Below are 20435 nucleotides of genomic sequence, written 5' to 3'. Positions count from 1 at the left end.
GCTCTAGCTAACAGGCTAGAGAGATCGCTCAAGTCTCAGCTTCACCAAGGTGTTTTCAGGGTCTTTTTTTTTTTTTGAGACTGGCCTATAACTGACATAAACCTGCCTGTCTCCTAAGTGCTGGGATTAAAGGCCTGAGCTGTCTTAGCCCCTGCTGAACAAGACCTCAAAGGGATAATGAGCAAATAGCATACAATGGACTTGTTATAAGGCACTTTATTAAAATAAAAGTGTTCTTATCTTTAAAACTTTAATTTCTTGACTAACATGGATTAACAAATACTGCACACCAATTCTGTGTTGTATTAAAAAGACAGTACTGGGGCTGGGGATTTAGCTCAGTGGTAGGCGCTTACCTAGGAAGCGCAAGGCCCTGGTTCGGTCCCCAGCTCCGAAAAAAAAAAAAAAAAAAAAAAAAAAAAGACAGTACTGGGGTTGGGGATTTAGCTCAGTGGTAGAGCGTCTGCCTAGCAAGCGCAAGGCCGTGGGTTCGGTCCCCAGCTCTGAAAAATAGAAAAGAAAAAAAAAAAACAAAACAAAACAGACAGTGCTACCTTAATGAGCTCCACTCACCCCACTCCCTTTACATTTTTGCTCGCTGTGGTATTGACCACACCCTATTATAGTTGCTGGAAAAAGGCGTGTATCCTGGGTTAGGACCTCAGGTCTGAAGGGGGGAAAAAAAACCATTAATATCCAGTTTTTTAATTATAAAATCAAGTCTACAGAAAACAAACTCAAAAAAAGAACACCAGATAACTTAGATTAACACCAGTTTTGAGAAAACCATTTTTATTATCACTGCCCAGCTTGTGTGCAGGATTATGTACCAAATGGCCAGATCTTCTAAAGAACATCTACATAACATTTCTTTCATGTTTCAAGAGATGAAAATAACTGTACAAGGTTAAGTACAAAAGTACACAAGACAGCGGACACGAGAAAATCTATGTATGAGATTTTATCCCACCCGAAGCTTTAATATATTTGAAAAGTAGAATTCATGAACTAAAAAATATTGTCCTTCTATAGTCCTGTCAAGTTTAATGGAAGTGGGTTTAACCTGATTACAACACTAACACCAGTATCACTGATCTGATATTTACAAAAAAAATCGTATTTTTCAATAAATTAAAGTCAATGCAACACCCATGCAAGCTAGAACACTAGCTGTTTGGTGAACAAGGACCCGACATCAGAACAAGTCTATAAAGTCCCAAATTGATATTTTTCAAACTGTATCCATTCCACGCATTGAAGATGTGAAACCCAAACCCATCCCTCGCTGTGTGTGGGTCTGTGATCTTGCCATTTCATACTGAGCATCAAGATTTCGAAAAACTTCTTCTTGTTGTTTCAAAGTCTTGTAACTTTCTTCATCAACAGAGCTACAGCCGGCTTCATCTTCACTCTAAATTATCAGATATAAAACACTTTAACTCTTAAATCGTTATTACCAGAAGCACAGGTGTGATGTCTGAGCTGTGGTGCCCTTGGGCCTGGACATGGGACAGTTCTGAACTTCCATGTGGATGCTGAGAATCGAACCTGGGGCCTCCAGGAGAAAACTGCTTCTAACACTGAGCCACCTCTCCAGTACCAGATATAAACGATTAAAGATCATAGTTATTAAAATACTTGTAAGTAAAAAACGTTATGGGAACATAACACAAGAACTTATTTTAAGTATCGTGGTAAAGAGGAGTGCACTGGCATGTAACCGCCATAAATAAAGAGAAGTAGGAATAGGCCTGTTTCAGGGACAAAAGGAGAGCTTTCTGTTTTAAAATTGGGTTTAACAAGAAAAGATTGTAGGCACCCTGGGAAGAACAATGGTGGTGGGGCCAGCTACAGGCACATGGAGATTACTCTTTGTTAAAGGCCCCACCAAATAATCTGTAAAACAATCAGTATTTCCCCAGCAAATTCATTTATCCTGTTTAACTTTCCCCAAAAGATAAAAAGAAACAGAAACAAAATCTCAGGTTTCCAACTAGCCCAGGTTGTCAACTCTTTTATGTGGTTTAGGATGAGCCCTTCCTGCTCCTTCTTACTGCTCAAGTATTAGGATCAGAGGCTCCAGCCACAAGACTCAAGACTGCTTAGAATCCAGCTAGGAGGAACAAGCCTTTAATCCCAGTAGCTTGTCTCAAAAGTAAAAAATAAGACTCTACCAACTAGCTACATTCCCAAGCCTCTTTTGGATATTCTTTCCCCATGAGGCAGGGTTTCTCTGTGTAACAGAGACCTGGGTTTCCTAGACTCTCTGTGCATTTGTACATTAGGCTAGCTTCAGAGATCCACCTGCCTCTGCCTCCTAGAGTGCTGGGATTAAAAAGTCTTGAGCCACCCTGCCAGGCCTGATTTAGAGTTTTAATACAGCAGCCTTAGCAGACACAATCGTTATCTAATTAATAGTTAGGACACGGCACAGCCACGTCTATGAGATTAACCTGGAGAACAGAGATGTTCTTAAGTACTGACACACTACTGAAATACCTGAGGTTGGAAATCAATGTTGCTATGAAAATAGAAGGTAGGATCAACCCTAAAGCATAACTCACCTTAATGCCCATTAACTTCCTAAATTTGACATTTTGGTCCTTGTTTCCAAAATTCAATTTTTCCCATATTTCAGCAGACTGAGATTTGTCCTGTTAAGAAGCACTGAATTTTAGAATTTATAAAATGTAATAGTTTTTTGTTATAAAGTCCACAATACAGTCAAAATAAAGTGATAGCATTTAAAGTACTTTTTCCTAAGTTGGACAAATAGACACATTTTCAATTTTTTTTTTTCTTTTTTTCTGGAGCTGGGCACCGAACCCAGGGCCTTGCGCTTGCTAGACAAGTGCTCTACCACTGAGCTAAATCCCCAACCCCCACATTTTCAATTTTAAGTAACCACTGCAAACTTGACTATTATAAAAGTTGTTCTTGGAAACCATAGCTTTCATTTCAGCTTGTTTTTAAGAAATTAACAGTAGTGTTGACATGACAAGGAGACAAGAACTTACGCCTTCTTTCTTGCCTTGCCAGAGCATTTTCCTCTTTTTCTCTTGCTCAGCAAATTTCATGGGATTCACAGCTGCTGGGTTATAGTAGCTGGGCACAGCTATGCCGGTCTCTGCCAAGGCCTTAGCTTGCAGGGCTGCCATTTGAGCTGCCATAGCTATCTGAGGAGTAACTTGCGTTCCCGATGCCAACAGTGCAGCAACATTAAGAACAGAACCTCCAGTGGCTGCAGCTGCTGAAAAAGCACAATGGATTTTTAAGACATAAGCAATCTAGTTCCCACAAAAGTGTTCGTACACAAAGCCTTACAACTTGTCCAATGGCAGGATATTTTTCACTAAATATAATGTTAGCTCACAATGAACTAACATGTTTGTGTGTTCACCAATAGATATTTGCTTATTATCCCCAAAGAAATGTACCCAATAAGAAAATATGATTCCAGTAGAAATGAACTAAAGCAGCAGCGCATGTCTGGTGCCAAAGAGAACAAGAGAGCAGTGGAGCTCCTGGAATTAGTTACAGGTGGTCATGAACTGCAATGTGGGTGCTAGGACTCAAACCCCGGACCACTGCAATCAGCAATGCTGTTAAGACAAGGAGTCTGGCTTGGTACTGGCTATGTAGTCTGTGCTGTTAAACAACCACCACCTCCTCCCTCCTCTCCCCCTCCCCCTCAGAAACTGCCCTGAGGCACCATCCCCTGCCAGGATACAATCCAGCTTGGGCAAAAAGCAAGCATAGGCCCCAGAATCTGAAGGAAGGGGCATGATTCTACAAGTTGTCCTGACTCATACATGTATATTTACAAGGTCATGTGAGTGCCTATACATAGACACAAAACTTCCAACTAATACAGCTGGGTGTAGTGGCACACACCTGCTAATAAGGAGCACCCAGGAGGTTGTCATACGAAGATCACATATTTAAGGCCTGCTGAGGTACAGGAGACTGTCTCAAAAATCCAAAGACTGGACTTGAGAGATAGCTCAATGTGTTAAGAGCACTTGAGGTCCTGAGTTCAATTCCCAGCAACCACATGGTGGCTCACAACCATCTGTAATGGGATCTGATGCCCTCTTCTGGTGTGTCTGAAGACAGCTGCAGTGTATTCATGTACACAAAAAGTTTCCAAGAATGGGGGAATGCTCCCCCAAATTTGTCCTCTGACTTCCACATGTATGTACACTGTGGCACAGGCAGGTAGGTAAATAAGCATGCATGTGCAGGCACGCACCTTCCCAATATGATTAAAAACAAAGAAAACATACTCTCCCTAATCCAATATATACACATTGGTTTTTTTTCAAGAGGAGTTTCTCTGTGCAGCCCTGGCTGTCTTGGAACTTACTGTGTAGACCCTTGCTTCCTGAGTGCGTGGCTTAAGGCATGCACTCCCACCAACTGGCCCCAAGATAAAATCTTAGCACAATAAAAACAAACGTCCACAGGGGTTTGGAAGACAGTTCAGTAGCAGAGGCCTGTTTGGTAGGAGGAACACCCCAGGCTCTCTCTCTAGTCATATACATCTATACCAAACTTTTTGGGCTTTCTTTTTGTTTGAAACAGGGCCTCACCTGTTGAGAGCCGCCTGTTCTGCCTCCTAAGTGCTGGGATTAAAGGCAAGTGTCACTGGTGATTCAGGGACACAAAGAGGTTCTTGAGAAGATGAAAGCATGCAAAATGTTTATGCAGCACCTTGATAAAGGTGATTTCTTTCCTATTAAACTTTTGTATCTTTCAAGCTTATACATATACATATATATATATATATACATATATATATATTTTTTTTGGTTCTTTTTTTCGGAGCTGGGGACCGAACCCAGGGCCTTGCGCTTCCTAGGCAAGCGCTCTACCACTGAGCTAAATCCCCAACCCCTACATTTATATTTTTATAACCACACAGTTCATAGTAAATTACCTGCAGCCATTTCTTGTTGTTTTTGTTTTTCAACCATTTCCTTTTCTCGTTGTTCTTGTAATTTCTTTGCCCTTTCTAATCTATCAAAGACAATGCAAAACAATTTGATGTAAAACCAAGTATGAACCATCATGGTATACACACACACAACATTCTATACATACAGCTTTAGTGAATACCATGTTCTTCCTATATAGATCAGGTACCAGTCAGTTAATGAATATTTCAATACATTCTCAGACTCTTTTTAAAAAGTTGGGGGTTGGCTCGTGTTGTCTGTGCAGGGCTATGGTAGGCTACCACCAGGGAGGCAGACCTTGCTTTATTGACTCAAAGAATTCTTGTGACAGAGTCTCAACAGCTTTGTCAGACTCCTGACACAGCGGGATTACAGGTGTTGGCTACTCCCTCACCTGCCCAAAGCCACTCTCTGTGTAGCTTTGGTTGTCCTCGAATTAGCTTTGTAGCCTAGGTTACCTCAATTGAGACCTTCCTACCTTTGCCTCCCTTACCTTAAAATGCTGGAACTAAAGGTTTGCACACCACCTCCTGACTCAAAAACAAAGGGTTATAAGTGGACACCTCCCACGCCCACTTAAACAGTATAAAATGTAAAAATCTCTAGACAGCCAAGTCAACACATACATGAAATTCCATCACTGAGAAGATTAAAGCAGAATTACTTGGTAAAACCCTGTCTAGAAAAATCAAAACAGACAGGAGGAATATGCTTTTACCTCAGAAGTTGGGAGACACAGGATGATCTTAATGAGTTCAAGGCCACTCTGGGCTACAGAACAGCCAAGGCCACCCTGCTTTAAAAACCAGCAAATAAAATTAATAATCCAAATAGTCTCCAATTTCTGTCAGTACTGGCTATGAAAGCAAAGATAAAACCTCATACTGGTGTTATGTAAATTATCGTGTATATCGAAGCGGCAAAACAATGTTTATAAAAAAAATACCGCTTGGGAAAGAATGACCCTGGCTAAAAAAACTTTTATATTTAAAGAAGGGATCACGATAAACTTTAATTTAGAAGATGATATGCAAAACCCCTTCATCACAATCTAATAAAGTGAACAAACTAAATTAGGAACACTATGACTAGGAAATAACTAGTAACACAGAATATACATTTCAATATAAAACAAAAGGAATTATACTTTACACTAAATTATCATGTATGTTCAGAGTCATTTCTTATACATACATCAGATTAGTCCCTCAAGTTCTTAAATAAGAAACCCCTTTCAAATGTTGTTTCATTGATGTGGTCCAAACCAGGTAGGAATGAGGAAAAGGTTATTTTTTGTTTGTTTTGAGATACAAGTGCATTATGGTGACAGTTAACAAGTATTTCCAATTTTTCTCTTTTCCAAAGGGTATCTCATGTAGTTTTGCATGGCCTCAAACTCAAGGTAGTGAGAATGACCTTAAATTTATGTCAGTTCCTGCCCTCTATCACCCAAATGCTATGATTAGAGATCTGTGACGCAGCAAACTGAGCTACATTCTCAGCAGATACTTGCTTTAACAAGAACTTAATTTAAATTACAGAAAAGACGCCATAACCTATAATCCCCCTTTTCTTTTTTTAAGCACATAAGATAATCCTTGAGAATAAGTTTATAATTATGTTAATCAGTAAATTAGGCCACAGATCTTTATTTCCAAAACTGTTTTAAATTCTGACACTTCAAACCAACCAACCAACCAACCAAAAATATGCTTTCATGTTTGTTTTGTTTTGGAGTCAAGAGTCTGTCAGCAGATAGCCCCTGATGTTCTAGACTCTATGTGGCACAGGCTGGATTCAAACTCAAGAGCTCTGTGTACCTCTACCTCTTAAGTACTAGGATTGAAGACATGGACCAACACACTTCGCACATTTCTTTTAGAGTGGTTTTCTGTCTACTTGTAATATTAACATCACTGATAATCTATACAATAGATCTATATAATAGAAATCTTGACAGTAGTAACAACTCTGTAGTTTTTCTTTTTGGTCTTACATAGGCCCGACACTGTCCTCAAAGTATTACATAGTCAAGAATGCCTCTGAATTGATCCTCCTGCCTCTCGATGCAAGAATTAAAGATATACAGCCTGTAATTTTACCTTAGTAACAGTTAAAAAGAGAAAATACAACAGATTAAGAAACAGCAAACTTCAAAGCTCGAAAATACTGTTAGTTAATAAACAAATCATTATAAATCAGACTTCTGTAACTCCGTTGCTCTAAACGAGACAACTACTGGTTGCATGTGTAGGGCCATTGCAGGTCGGAACCAACTCCATTCACTAAGGTGAACGGGTGAAGGAGGGGTGAGCTCACACCTTTGCTGCTGTTCAGTGGAGTTTCTGCCAGGCTGGCTTCACAGGGCAGCAGCACATCAGGTTACACTGTGATAACTGTATTTTCATAATGAAAAAAAAATACAAACTCAATTTTGTAAGAAAAAAGAAAAAAAGAAAAAGAAAAACCCCAAATCCAAAAAGTATAATTTTCAGAATATGCAAAAAGATTGCACACATGTTCTTCTTGAGGCAGCTCCTTGGCTCCTGCGTATTTCAGTTACAGACCTCCTCTAATGTGGCCAAACAACCGCCCAGCACTCAGACTTTGGAAATGCGACATTCTTTCTACAGTACAAGATAAACTGGCTTATGATGTGTACCTACTAAATATAAAAACTGGTGACAAAAATCTCAGTGTTCAGGTGTTTTGTCTTAAGAAAAAAAGGGAAAAGACAACTAAGAGGTCCTTGAGGCATATTTATAACTCAAAGTCCTCAAATGCAAACCAAAGACATTAAAAGTCTAAATGTGTGAGAAAAAAAATCAGTTAATTCCAAAGGCAAAAGCTTCTCAGTCTTCCTGAACGTGCAAATTAAAAACCAATGAAATCGCCAACTAAATATCTCCTCAGACAGGTCTGTACACAAATGCACACAAGCATAACGGTTAGGATTGAGGGAGGGAAGATTATTCTGAGTTAAAAGCTTGTCTATACAGTTGACCAGCTACTTAAAAGTTGAAAAGGAAAAAATATAAATTATATGGGAAAATATACATACCTCCTAGCTAATGCTTCTTGGGCATCCATTGCTGTGTTTCTGCCTCTGAAGGGAGGCGGACTAGGTGTCCGGCTTAGGCTTCTGCTAAATCTTCTTGGTTTTTCGATTCTCTTCTTTCTATCTCTATAATAAACAGTATTTTGTGTTCATTAGGGCCACCCAATATGTATCTTCAATAAAAGCCAATTTTCTTTACACAGTTCAACAAATATCAAAACAGTACATGGTTTACAGTTAAAATCAACTTATGTCGGGACACTATTTACATGTCTGGATTAAGGCCAAAAGGCGGCATCAGGCTTCATGGACTCAAGTACAGTTGTTGTAAGAAGCCACGAGTGCTGTGACCTTTTTAAAAGCAGCCAGTGCTCATAACCTCTGAGTCACCTCTCCAAACTCAACAATCAATACATCCTTTAAAGTAATATTATACTTTTCATATATATGGCCAGTTAACACCATGTTATAGCTGGAATCATATTGGCTACTTCCAACTTTCTGCCTGTATACTCAATCAGGCAAAGATTAGTTTCAAACGTTGTTCATCCTGAATGTTTGTATGTACACAATGAGAATTCAAATATTCCTATTCTTAAGTGGAGTTATTATCTCATAACTATTAATCACCATATTAGAAAAGTGCAACAGAAAAAAAAAACCCTCATCCAATGGGTTCAGAGTTGGGCTTCGATGTTAAGAGTATTTGCAGGTTGGGGATTTAGCTCAGTGGTAGAGCACTTGCCTAGCAAGCGCAAGGCCCTGGGTTCGGTCCCAGCTCTGGAATTAAAAAGAGTACTTGCTGTTCTTTTTAAAAAAAAGATTTATTCATTTATGTCTGTGAGTACACTGTTGCTCTCTTCAGACACACCAGAAGAGGGTGTTGGATTCCATTACAGATGGTTGCTGGACTAAGAACTACATAGAGAGCCTTTATCCAAAACCCCCCCCAAATTTTAATCCTAGCAATCATGGGGAAGTAGGGAATAGCTTGGTATTTTTGGCCAGCCAAAGGCCACAGTGAGACTTTAAAAAGGGGGGGGGAGGGAAAGGCCAGGTCTGGGTGAAACAATACTTGCTGTATGTAAAAGCAGAGGAGCTGATTTTAAATTCCCATAACCTATGTAAAATGCTGGAAATGGCTGTAACCCTAGCAGTTGGGTATCCAAGATTGGGACCGCCAGCCAGCCTAGCCGACATGGCAAGCTTCAGGCTTTTACCAATAGAAGAGCTTGTGCATGCATGTCTATGCGCAGACACCCTCCACAGTGGCTAGAGATGACTCAGTGGATAAGAGAACCTGGATTCAATTCTCTATCCACACAGAGGCTCATAACCACCTATAAATTTAGTTCCAAGGGATTTGACAGTCCTCTTCTGACCTCAGATACTATGTATGTGCATGCAACACACATACATTCAAGCAAAACCACTCAAAAATATTAAAAAAACAAATAAGCAAATTAGAAAAATTCAAAAGGTCTGATGTATAGTGCTTACAGTACATATATATAGCAAGCAGCAGTCATCAAAATTAGCTCTTGTGATTAAGGACGAATGATAATGAATTTAGATTACTTGAACCTTCATATGAATGTGTACAGATATGTAATGAATTATTAAAGTATTTTAGATCAATTAGCAAATACAATTGTGTTGCACACGAATTCTGAGAAAAGCTGAGCAGCAAGGAGTCTGCCATACTTTCCTCAGGATAACGAACACTTACCGACTTCGACTCCTTGATCTGCTCCTGCTTCTAGTCCTATGCCTGTGTCTGGATCTTGACCGGGAACGTGTTCTGATCCTCCGTTTTCTATCCCTGCTTCTGGATCTTGACTTCTTCCTGTCTCTGCTTCTGGATCGAGATTTTTTCCGATCCCTACTCCTTGACCGAGACTTCTTCCTTTCCCTGCTTCTACTGCGATGGCGCCTGAAATTCAAGTGCACAAACTTGTGATCACTCACGGATCGCTCCCCTTTTAAGTGCAGGTTCTTACTACATATCCCAGGCAGAGACATACATAATTCCTGAAAAATCCATTCTATACCATATAAGGATGGTAACCAAAACCCCAAAATATGCTATCAAGACAGGAGATTCTTTATATAACAGGATAGGAAAGGGAGTTTTCTTCACCTCCAGCCACCTCAATAGATATTGTTGGTTGGGCTCTTCCTTGCACCTAAGGCAGGAAGATGGCGTCAAAGAGGACCAAAAAATAAATTGGGGGAAAAAACAAACAATCCCTACTCAAAACAAAACGAACTCTGCAGTAGGATTCACTTTAAATCCTGACTTGTTATTAAAAGTGTGAATTACATGCTAGGTTAACAAGTAGACTCAGGGGGTTGGGGATTTAGCTCAGTGGTAGAGCACTTGCCTAGTAAGCTCAAGGCCCTGGGTTCAGTCCCCAGCTCCAGAAAAAAAAAAAAAAAAAAAAAAAAAAAAAGATAAAAACAAGTAGACTCAGATTCTGGAGTGCTAATGGTCATTAAAAAAAAAAAAAAAGATTTTATTTATTGTATCTGAGCACACTGTCACCATCTTCAGACACACCAGAAGAGGGCATCAGATCCCATTACAGATGTTGTGAGCCACCACGCCGTTGCTCGAAATTGAGTTCTGGACCTCTGGGAGAGCAGTCAGTACTGCTGAGCCATCGTTCCAGCCCACGAATCGTCATTCTTGTAAACTTATCAGCTCTGATCTAATTTGAAATATGCTCTGCTGGCTAAAATTGGTGTCTCTCACTGCAATGGTAATAATACTGAACCAGGCACATGAAAAACACTCCAGAGAATACACATTGGTCGTCACTGATCTAGCTGATTCTGACATCATTAGAAACACAACAGAGCAGGCGGGAGAGATGGCTCAGTGTTTTTCCAGAGGGTTTTGAATGCCCACTGCACCTAACTCCAGTTCCAGGGAATCCAATGCTCTTCTGGTCTCCATAGACACCAGTCACACATGTGACACATACATGAATGCAAAATGCCTATATGCACTAAAGCAATAGCCTACATATTTGAATCATGACTCCATTTTCACAAAGCTGTTTTACTCTAACTAAATACTATAACCCAGCACTCTAGAGGAACACTGGGACAACTGAATTCTGAAGCCTGTCTAATGATGGGGTACAGTAATATATACTAGTAATAGTAGCTCAGAAGTTTGAGGTCAATCGACAGCTTGTGCTAGAGTGACCCTTGACTCAAAAATTAGTAAGTTTCTTTAAAAGGTGAAAGGCACGTGGATCTGAGTTTGAGGCTAGCCTGATTGGTCTATTCACCCAGGAATGGAAGTTACACAGAGAAACTCATCCCTATCCTCAACCCCCAACAACAGCAAAAGAAAATATAAACCGGATGTTAGAGGGAACAATTTCTGTATTAATTCTATTAAAGAATAGTAGTTCTTGGCTTAATAAAGCTTAATAATATAACCGTTTCAAGATAACTGAAGCAGTTAAAGGTCATTTAGCCACTAATTAAATGTGTTAACCATCTCTCAGCCCCTTGGAAGCTACTTTTAGGTTCATGAAAAATCCCCAAAGCATTATTGTTTCAATGCTGATCCCAGAGCTTTGGACACGAGCGCTGTCTACTAAAGCCTTTAGTTATCAGTGAAATAGAATCACATCATGATAAGAAATGACATTCCGTTTAAGACTACACACATAGAATGCTAGGCTAGGTATAAACTGTAAGTTAAAGCTACTGGAAGGCACAACACTACAACAGCAAAACTAGTTACCTTTCACGAGATCTAGACCTCGAGTGACTTCTGCCCCGTGACGACTTCCTTTCTTTGCGTTTATGTCTGTCCTCACCATTCTCAGATGAATTTAATCGCTCTCTTCCTTTGTCAGAAGAATGTTCTTTGTCATTGTGCTCCTCAGACTTGTGTCTCTTAGAGGACTTATCTTTGGATTCATGTCTTCTTGCCTGTTTTAACAAGAAGTTGGTTCTTTCAGGAAAATAGTGCAACAAAAAGAGTTAGTATGGGCATCAGTAAACAAAAATGTTGTGATGCAACATTAGTAACCTTAGGGACGTGTGGCAAGTAAAATCTAGGTTCATATCCCTAAAGGCTGCATAGCAATTACAACTTCCTTAAGACACAAAACTGCAGTTTGTTCTTTTAGTATTTTAAAAACAATGCTTTCAAAAATAGATGACAGATAATGAAAAGCCAATCTTAAATAGACTCCCCATTAAGTAAACAAACAAACAAACAAACAAACAAAAAACCCCAAAACCCACTTCTAAATCCAATTTAAACTATTCAAACAATTTTAACAGTTAAAAACCAACTGGGAGTGGTGACTCACACCTTTAATCCCAGCACTCAGGATGCAGAGGCAGGTGGATATCTGTGAGACCAGCTTGGTTTACAAATCAAGTTCCTGGACAGCCAGGGCCATTACACAGAAAAACCCGATCTTAAAAGAATAAAAAAATAAAATAACATAAACCCACAAAACAGCAGTGAAGTAAAAACAGGACTATGGAATGCTCAGTAGCAGAGCATTTCACTAGCATGTACAAAGTCCTAGGCACAATTCCCAGTAACAGCAAAAAGAGAGGACATAACAGGTAAAAACAAAGAAGTGTATTAAAAATGCACTTCAAACAAAGCAGAAAAGTACACTTTAACCAAAGCTTAATACTTCCTGCTATTTCAAATTAGGCCGAGTAGCAACATCCCCCCTTAACTAGCCACATTCTCTCCAAAGACCTCATCTTTCGATCTCTATAAAAAGTGGAGCAACCACTTAGCTGGCACCAGTTCCAACAGGCTTAGAGGTCTACTATATTTTATGAACCCAGGGTGGAAAATAACTTATCATTTTAAATTAAAAACCAAAAGTAAATCGGGGGTAACAATTCCTATGACATAAAACACATACTTTGAAGTTAACTGAATGATCGAATCTCAAATCTGCCACCCAAATGTCGAATTTCCCGACCCAAACTTGGAAAACCCACCTTTTATTTAAAGCTTAAAATCTCATACAATTCAGGGTATTTAAAATTTAAATAATCTAATAGAAACTCGGATCCTCTAAATGGTTTTCTCCTATTTCATAGAAACAAGAGCTGAAACACGAAGCTTCACAGTATTGCATTGGGCCTGGATCCCATTCTTTGCCTGAGTGCTACCGAGGCCACCACCTCACGTAACACCACATGGGTGTGTCTACAACAGGCCACAGCATATTCCTTTTGACTTGAGGTTAATTAACTTTAAAAACAAAGTAAAAAAATAAACAAACCAAAAAAGCAGAGTCAATCATTTTGGAACATGCATGACACATCTGAAAATGATCACAGTGACTTCTTATTTTGCAGAAAAATAAGAGACCTGGAGGCACAAGCCAAACCTTAGTTTCATGGCCAGCTCTCTATTCACATTCTCAAGTTTGCTATATAGTGGTAAACTAGAAAAGCTTTAAATGGTAAAATTTCCAGAAACTTTAAGAGTTTATTTTAAATCAGTTCACAAGCATAACATTACTATTAATTTTATAAAACATTATAACCCTTAACTGATTTAAGATATATTTATTTAAGGGAAATAGGAGTTTGAATGACTAATAGTTACCTTATCATGGAGTAGGTTATTATTTTGCTATCTGAGTCTGCAGCGTCTTCAGTTCAGTCTCTTCGCGCATTAGCACGCTGAGTATGATTTATTATAGAAATGTTATCATGTGAGCTAAACAAAATAGTCATTTTCACAAAAACTCTCCTAAATTAAAAACTTAACAGAGCTTCCATTAGGGGAAGAGGTGAAGTCCCTGCCCACATTTGTTTTAGGAGTCCCTTGCCCAGCCCCCTGAGGCTTTTCTCCCTTTCTCACTGCTAATTATCTTCCTGGGTAGCTCAGTGCTCATCTTCTCAGGTCAGTGAGGCAAGTTAGCTCTTCTGCAGTGCAGCCGCTGCCTTTGTTTTTCCTAAGACTTTACTGTGAATGTCACCTCTCCAACTGTCCCTTACATTTTTACTGTAATAGTATTAGGTTCACTGAACTATTCACTAAAGGAAAGAAAGAAAACTCAGTACTTTCAAATAAAGAAAAAGTAGCTGACAAATAGGGTCCGGTTAATGATGACCACTAGTTAAAAAGCTTGAGCAGTTGTCAAGGATAAGGAGACCTGGGACCTCGGATTAATGGAAGCTCTGTATCACAGGCCTAAAAATCCAGTTTATTCTTCATATATTTTTATTGTGAATATTTTCACAATATAGTAAAAGTTAATAGCTTTTGAAGGTACTTTCCATATAAATAACTATCTTCTTGAAAAAATGATGAATCCAAATCATGCTTATTTAAAAACCCAAATAACCTTTTAAATTTCAAGTTTTGGTACTTACCTTGACAATGGCAAATAGGCACAAAAACATTTCTACCAGACACTTTATAAGAATTGTAAAGCACCTATTCACTACAAAGTATTAATTACCTCTTTGCTTCTGCTCCGGCTCCTGTGCTTTCTCCCATCATTATCTGTGAACACACACAAAACCCAATCGCATGAGGATACACAAATAACAATGTAACACATGACGATACAACAATAAAAAGATCTGTAGTACAGGACTTTCATAACAAGGTCCAGGTTTGAATTGAAAGGGGTAGGGGGGAGGCAAAGCAAAACAAAACAACTACTTCCTAAATTACCAAGGCTGGCTGGGGCCTGTTTCTCCCTGTGCACCCAGCCTAGCCAGTCTCTTACAACGTGTGTCCACACCTGCAGATCAGTTCCCTTCTTTCACTTCTATGGGGCTTTGAAGGTTTAGTGTAGTTGTCAGGATTGCACTTATGTGCCTTACCCACACGAAGAGCTCACCAGATGTCAAGTCCTGGCCCTCACAGACTTGCTCTCACTCTCATACTAAATAAATATGCTCTATCCACACACATATGTGCACATAAACGAAACTCAAATAAACCAAGTTTGGGCTGAGCACACAGGAGGTTAGTCTAGATTAGAGACTCATTTTGAAATTAACAGCCAGGCTGTTCTATAGTCAAATGGATGTTAGCTAGACATTTTCTTATTTTTGTTGTTTTGAGGCAAGGTTTTATATATATGTAGCCCAGACTTGACTCTTAATTTTTGATTCCCCTGTAATATCACAACAAGCTAGCAAATGTTTAATTTAAAAGTGATCACAATGTCCAATAAATTTAAACATACACCAACATATGACTAAGCTCCAGTTATAGCTTTTAAACAAATTACTCTTTTTTTTTTTTCTTTTTTCTTTTTTTCGGAGCTGGGGACCGAACCCAGGGCCTTGCAAGCGCTTTACCACTGAGCTAAATCCCCAACCCCAACAAATTATTCTTTTGTTTCTCACTTTTGTTTGTTAACTTTACAACATTAGATCCTTGCGTAAGCTAGGCAGTCTACCAATTGAAGTCATTGCTTTCTTTAAATAGCCTTCCACACTAGTTACCCTCCTTTGGTGTATAAAGACAGTGTTCACTGTTTCACCTGGGTTGGCTGGGAACTTCAATATAATTCATGCTGTCCTTGTCCTTACATAATGGCTCTGCCTCAGTATTTAGGGGCTGGAATCACAGGTGTATGCCATGCTCGGCTGGTTTCAGGTTTCTTTTTTTTTTTTTGAAAGGACGAACCAATACCAAGCATTTGGAAATATCTAACTTGCTTCAGACATACTGTATTACAGGGCAAGTAAATGTTAAGGGACTAACTGTAGAGCACTGGGTTCTAGCCTTAGTGATGTTAGAAAAAACAAACAAAACTCCCCATGCAGGTGCTACAACTCATAGTTAAAGAGTTAGAGTGTTAAACAAATGTAGAACATACCACTATCCAGACAACATTTTATCCCATTAAAATCCTTACCTGACTTTCGTTTTCTTTCTCTTGACCTTGACCTCGACCTTGAATAATGATGTTTTGAGGCTCTAGGAGAAACAGATATATCTGACTGTTCTTTCTTCTTTTCTCTATCTGGCGATGTCTTTTCTGGGGCTAATCCATCTCGTTCTGTATCAATAGCCTAAAAGTTAAAAAACAAAAATCATCAAAGTTTATAATTGCATTTCCAGTCATCTCCTAGTTTTTAAAAGGGCAAGGAATGAAGACATTTGAATTTTACCAGAAAAAAACAACAACCCAAACGGCTGGTTTCCAAGTGGATGTATGTGTAGTAAAGTAACAGATGTAAAGGACTGGACTGTGGGTAATTCCAGTAAATATTTAAAGAAACTATAAAACTTTAGATGCTTGCCAGTAATCAAATTGTTGTTCATTATTATTAAAAAGCTATTTAAAATGAGCTGTTAAAAGTAGAAAGGTACTTAAAACTATAGGATATTAAAGCAGCAGAGGGAGTATTTCTAGATTATAAAAGAATAAGCAGAAAATTACCTTACCTGAGAACCTAATTAACCTTCTTTAATGAAAATATCCCCTTGGCACAGAGGTACAGCAAAACATGTTCTGCCTCTCCGTATTTATGCTCTGGGCTATGGAAACATCAAGCCGTTTCCACGTTAAAGCATTTTATAGGCAATATTACAATATAAACTTCTTTTCAATGCTAAAGATTAAACCCAGGGTCTCATGCCTGTCAGGCAAGTTCTCCATCACTGAGCTAAACCCCAGCACTTACAAGACTGAGACAAAAGACACAACAGCACACATATTTTCAGAGACCCAATTTACCTAAGGTTCAATTTGTTGTCATTTTCTAGCTTACAGGAAGTCCACCTATCTGTACTCTCAACAGCAACCTGCACAGAAACTCATGAATAAATGAGTAAGAAATGAATTTCAATTGTAACTCCACCACTAAAGCTGTTTCTGGTTGAGGATGTAGGTCAGTGGTAGAAGCACTAGCTACCTATACGTGAAGCTCAGTATTAAATCACCAGGGTCGGTGGTGGAGGTGGGGACCCCACTATCCAACCCTATTTCTGACAACTCTGTGATCCAAATGTTTTACCATAGTATTACTAAAGAGGGGTAGAAAAGATATATAACAGTATCGATCAATGTATGAAATGTTAAAATAATTAAAAAGAAAAGCAGTACTAAAGAAACTCATTTAAATTGGAAAATTAGAAAGCATCTTCAAGGATACACTAAAATCTAAAAGTTCCTTTGAGTTGAGTTTGATTCTGAGATGGCATCTCATACAGGCAAGACAAGTTGACCCTCCTACTTCCAGAGTTCTGAAATCACAGATATTGCCTGTCACCAAGCCCAGCATTTAGTTGAACTTTGATAAGAGGCACTGGAAACAGCTTTGAACTTGTCTGTAGTGAGGTGGTAAGGTATCTGACTAGAGACGATAATAGGAAAATAAATCTGTTCACCCAGAGAGCAGATGACTCAGGACAGGAGCTAGCAAACTACATTACTGTTCTGTACAATTCTTGAGTCATCCCCCCAGCCTCCCAATCCCCTTGAGACAAGGTCTCTTTATGTAGCCCTGACTGGCCTGGAATTCACTATGCAAACCAGGCCGCACTCAAACCCAGGTATCTGCCTGCCTCAACGTGTGTTGCTGAGCTCAGCTAAAGAATAATTTTTCATATTTAAAAAGCTTGGTAAAGGCAAGCAAACAGTAATACCTATGAAACCAAGAATATTTCCCAGGTGCTCCTTCCACCAAGTGTTACCAACTTCTCATTTAGGACTTCAGAGCGAATAACTACAGTCTTCATCAGGGAGAAACACGACCAACTTTTCCCTTGGGAAGATTTGTTCAGAAGATAAGTACCAAAATAGAGGAAGTGTATTATTTTACTGGGGCACAAAAAGGGTCAAAACAGATACCAGAATCCACAACAATAAAACATACAAAATAAGGAGATTTGAGGACTGGAAAGGTGGTTCAGCAGCTAAGGACACACAATTAAAAGGACAAACTTATGATTGGAGGTGAAATGTATAAATTATGTGATAAGCTACCAATTGTAGCTTTGTAGCTCAATAGAGAACAGTAAGATACAGAAAGAAAGCATTCCAGACAATAGCTGGAATCTCCTAAAATACTATAACCTCCCTGTCTTTACTGTTTCCTAGTAATACATGCTGCTCTATTACACTAAGGATGACAATGTTGCAAAGAACATTTCCATTCTTGTTCCCTCTATCCTTAAGGACCTCAGATGGGCCTATGAGTATTTCTCAGCTTAAAAAGCACTTCAAACAAACAAACAAACAAAAAAAAAAAAAAAAAGGCACTTCAAACAAACCAGACACCCCTCCTCCCAAGCTGAGATGTCTGCGGTCCAAAGCTGCCCTCAAACTTTTCAACCTCCAGCTACCGCCTCTCACTTGCTAGGATCCCACTGAAGACACTCACTTTTCCCGAAAACCAACACCAGAACTGAAAACTATGGAAAAAGACCAGTGATGTTTTTTCTGTAGCAAGCTCAGAAGCCTGGTAACAGAGGAACCACTGTGTGACACAGGATATTAGCAGTCATTTCACATACAAAGCACACTACAGAATAAAACCCACCTCATCATTAAACACATGAAATAATAGGTGTCCCCCCTTCCCCCGGAAATTGAAAGCCCAAGTATCAATTACTGAGCTTTATTTCAGGTTAGGAGAAATCCATATAAACACTGTCTGCAAACTGCACTGTTCTTTTTTTTTTTTTTTTTTTGATTCTTTTTTTTTTCGGAGCTGGGAACCGAACCCAGGGCCTTGCGCTTCCTAGGCAAGCGCTCTACCACTGAGCTAAATCCCCAACCCCTGCACTGTTCTTAATCACTGCCTATAAGCCACCCGTTTTCCATATTTAAATCGTGAGAACCCTAGATGACAGCTGAAGCACAGTATACAAATCCCTTTTCAGAAAGAAAGGTAAGCAGCAAATTTAAAACTAGGCCAGTTCTCTGGAGGACTACCTAGCTTTACAGTGGACGACACTGAAGAAATCAACTGAATTTCACTTAAAATAATGGAACACAAGAAAAACAATACTCTTGAAGTATACTAAGAAGTCCAAGACACTACTTAGAGAAGAATGAATCCCACAATTTTAAAAAGCTTTCCTACTCTTTGAAAACTCATAAAAAAAAAAATCATTCTAAATTCAACTAGACAGAAGGTAGTCAGTGAGATGCAGAAAAACTACCGGTACCATTCTAATTTCAAATATTCCATCTATCAGGAAAAGTAAGCCTTATTTACAATATGAAGTTAAAACTTGATAATCAGCAAGAAATGGGCATAGTAGTAACCAGGGCAGGCTTCCTGTTCAGGTTTCTTAGGTACGGCTTCCATATGGGTCAGGAAGGGGTCTTAAAACAATGCTGCGGTTCTCAGACTTCAGAGTTCGGAGGGTGGGGGGTGGGGGAATTGGGGTGGGATGGTGGGGAGCGGCATCCTGGTCTACAGAGCGAGTTTCAGGACAGAACTGTCTCAAAAAAAAAAAAAAAAAAACCCCACCTAGCACAAGTCGCTCTAAAGCATAAGTAACAGGGAATGGAACTGGATAATTAGACAAATTTTTGCTGTTTAAAAGAATCCCAGTTCTAACCAAGAAGGTTCACAAAATTATAAGTATCCTATTACTAAGGGTTCGCTCAAAAAAAAATCAAAAAAATACCGTCTCCTCATACAGTGCGTTTTAAAGAGATTGCCGTTTTGACCCGGTACGTCCCAGAGGATACGTCTGGTCTCTTTTCCTTTCCGGCCAAACGCGATAAAGCGTAAAGGATGAACTCAGAAGCCTTATGAAACTCAACGCATAACACTAGTCTGGGTCAATGAGATAAACCCCACAGTTCGGAGGGTTTCTGAAGAAATATTGAGTAAGGGAAGTGATGAGGAAAGTTCTGGGGGAAAAAAGCCATTCCCTGCGACTCCCCACCCCCATCCAGACCGCCTTACCTCCCCCTCCCTGCTGCAGGAAGCCATGATGGCGAGCGCAGAAAGCGGCCGCGGCGCCATTTTGTCCACACACAAGCACGGACAACAGCCCCTATAGCTGTTCCCCGACTCTGTGTAAAGAAACAAAAAAACAGCCTGGACTTCAAGCTCCAGTTAGTACCTACCGCCATTGTTTTTGAGTCCAGGCCGCTAAGGCGGCGCCTCTGCTTGTCGCACTCAACAGTACTGGCCGCCTCGAAGCTTCGCCACAGACTAAATCTCTTGCGCGAGAGACCCGGATGGCACAAAAGGGATGAGGCCCGACCGGGCGCGCAGCTTGCTGGGAAAAAAGTGGGTGGTGATAAGAGTTTCTATAACAACGGAGATCGAGGAGGTGATTGGTTAGTCTTTCAAAGGGCGTGGCGTTAAGCCATGAAGTGGGTGGGGCCAAGAATAGGTCCCAGAATGGGTTCTCGGTAGCTAGGATTCAATTTAAGTGTAGGGCGGGGCGGTTTCCTAGTTCAAATTTGAGC

General features: G+C 39.6%; 1 protein-coding gene across 5 annotated transcripts; it reads right to left on the bottom strand.

The window, feature by feature from the left end:
* Nucleotides 1-760: 760 nt before the first annotated feature.
* Nucleotides 761-20247, bottom strand: Rsrc2 (arginine and serine rich coiled-coil 2). 5 transcript variants are annotated; one of them, XM_032886523.1, is made up of 12 exons: nt 20088-20234; nt 16442-16534; nt 15909-16065; nt 14493-14536; nt 13631-13707; nt 11780-11992; nt 9746-9949; nt 8020-8142; nt 4940-5019; nt 3018-3250; nt 2565-2654; nt 761-1411 (listed from the first exon to the last, which is right to left on the bottom strand). In XM_032886523.1, exons 5-12 carry the CDS (start codon nt 13636-13638, stop codon nt 1232-1234), a joined length of 1131 nt encoding a protein of 376 aa, XP_032742414.1. In that variant the 5' UTR covers nt 13639-13707; nt 14493-14536; nt 15909-16065; nt 16442-16534; nt 20088-20234; the 3' UTR covers nt 761-1231. The 5 variants fall into 5 exon arrangements, with proteins under 5 accessions (XP_032742414.1, XP_032742417.1, XP_032742415.1 ...); XM_032886526.1 differs by having other exon boundaries at nt 3018-3247; XM_032886524.1 differs by lacking the exon at nt 16442-16534.
* Nucleotides 20248-20435: the final 188 nt, after the last annotated feature.

Source organism: Rattus rattus, chromosome 16 (assembly GCF_011064425.1).
Source record: "Rattus rattus isolate New Zealand chromosome 16, Rrattus_CSIRO_v1, whole genome shotgun sequence".
Lineage (NCBI taxonomy): Eukaryota > Metazoa > Chordata > Mammalia > Rodentia > Muridae > Rattus > Rattus rattus.
This window is presented reverse-complemented; position numbering and strand designations above follow the sequence as displayed.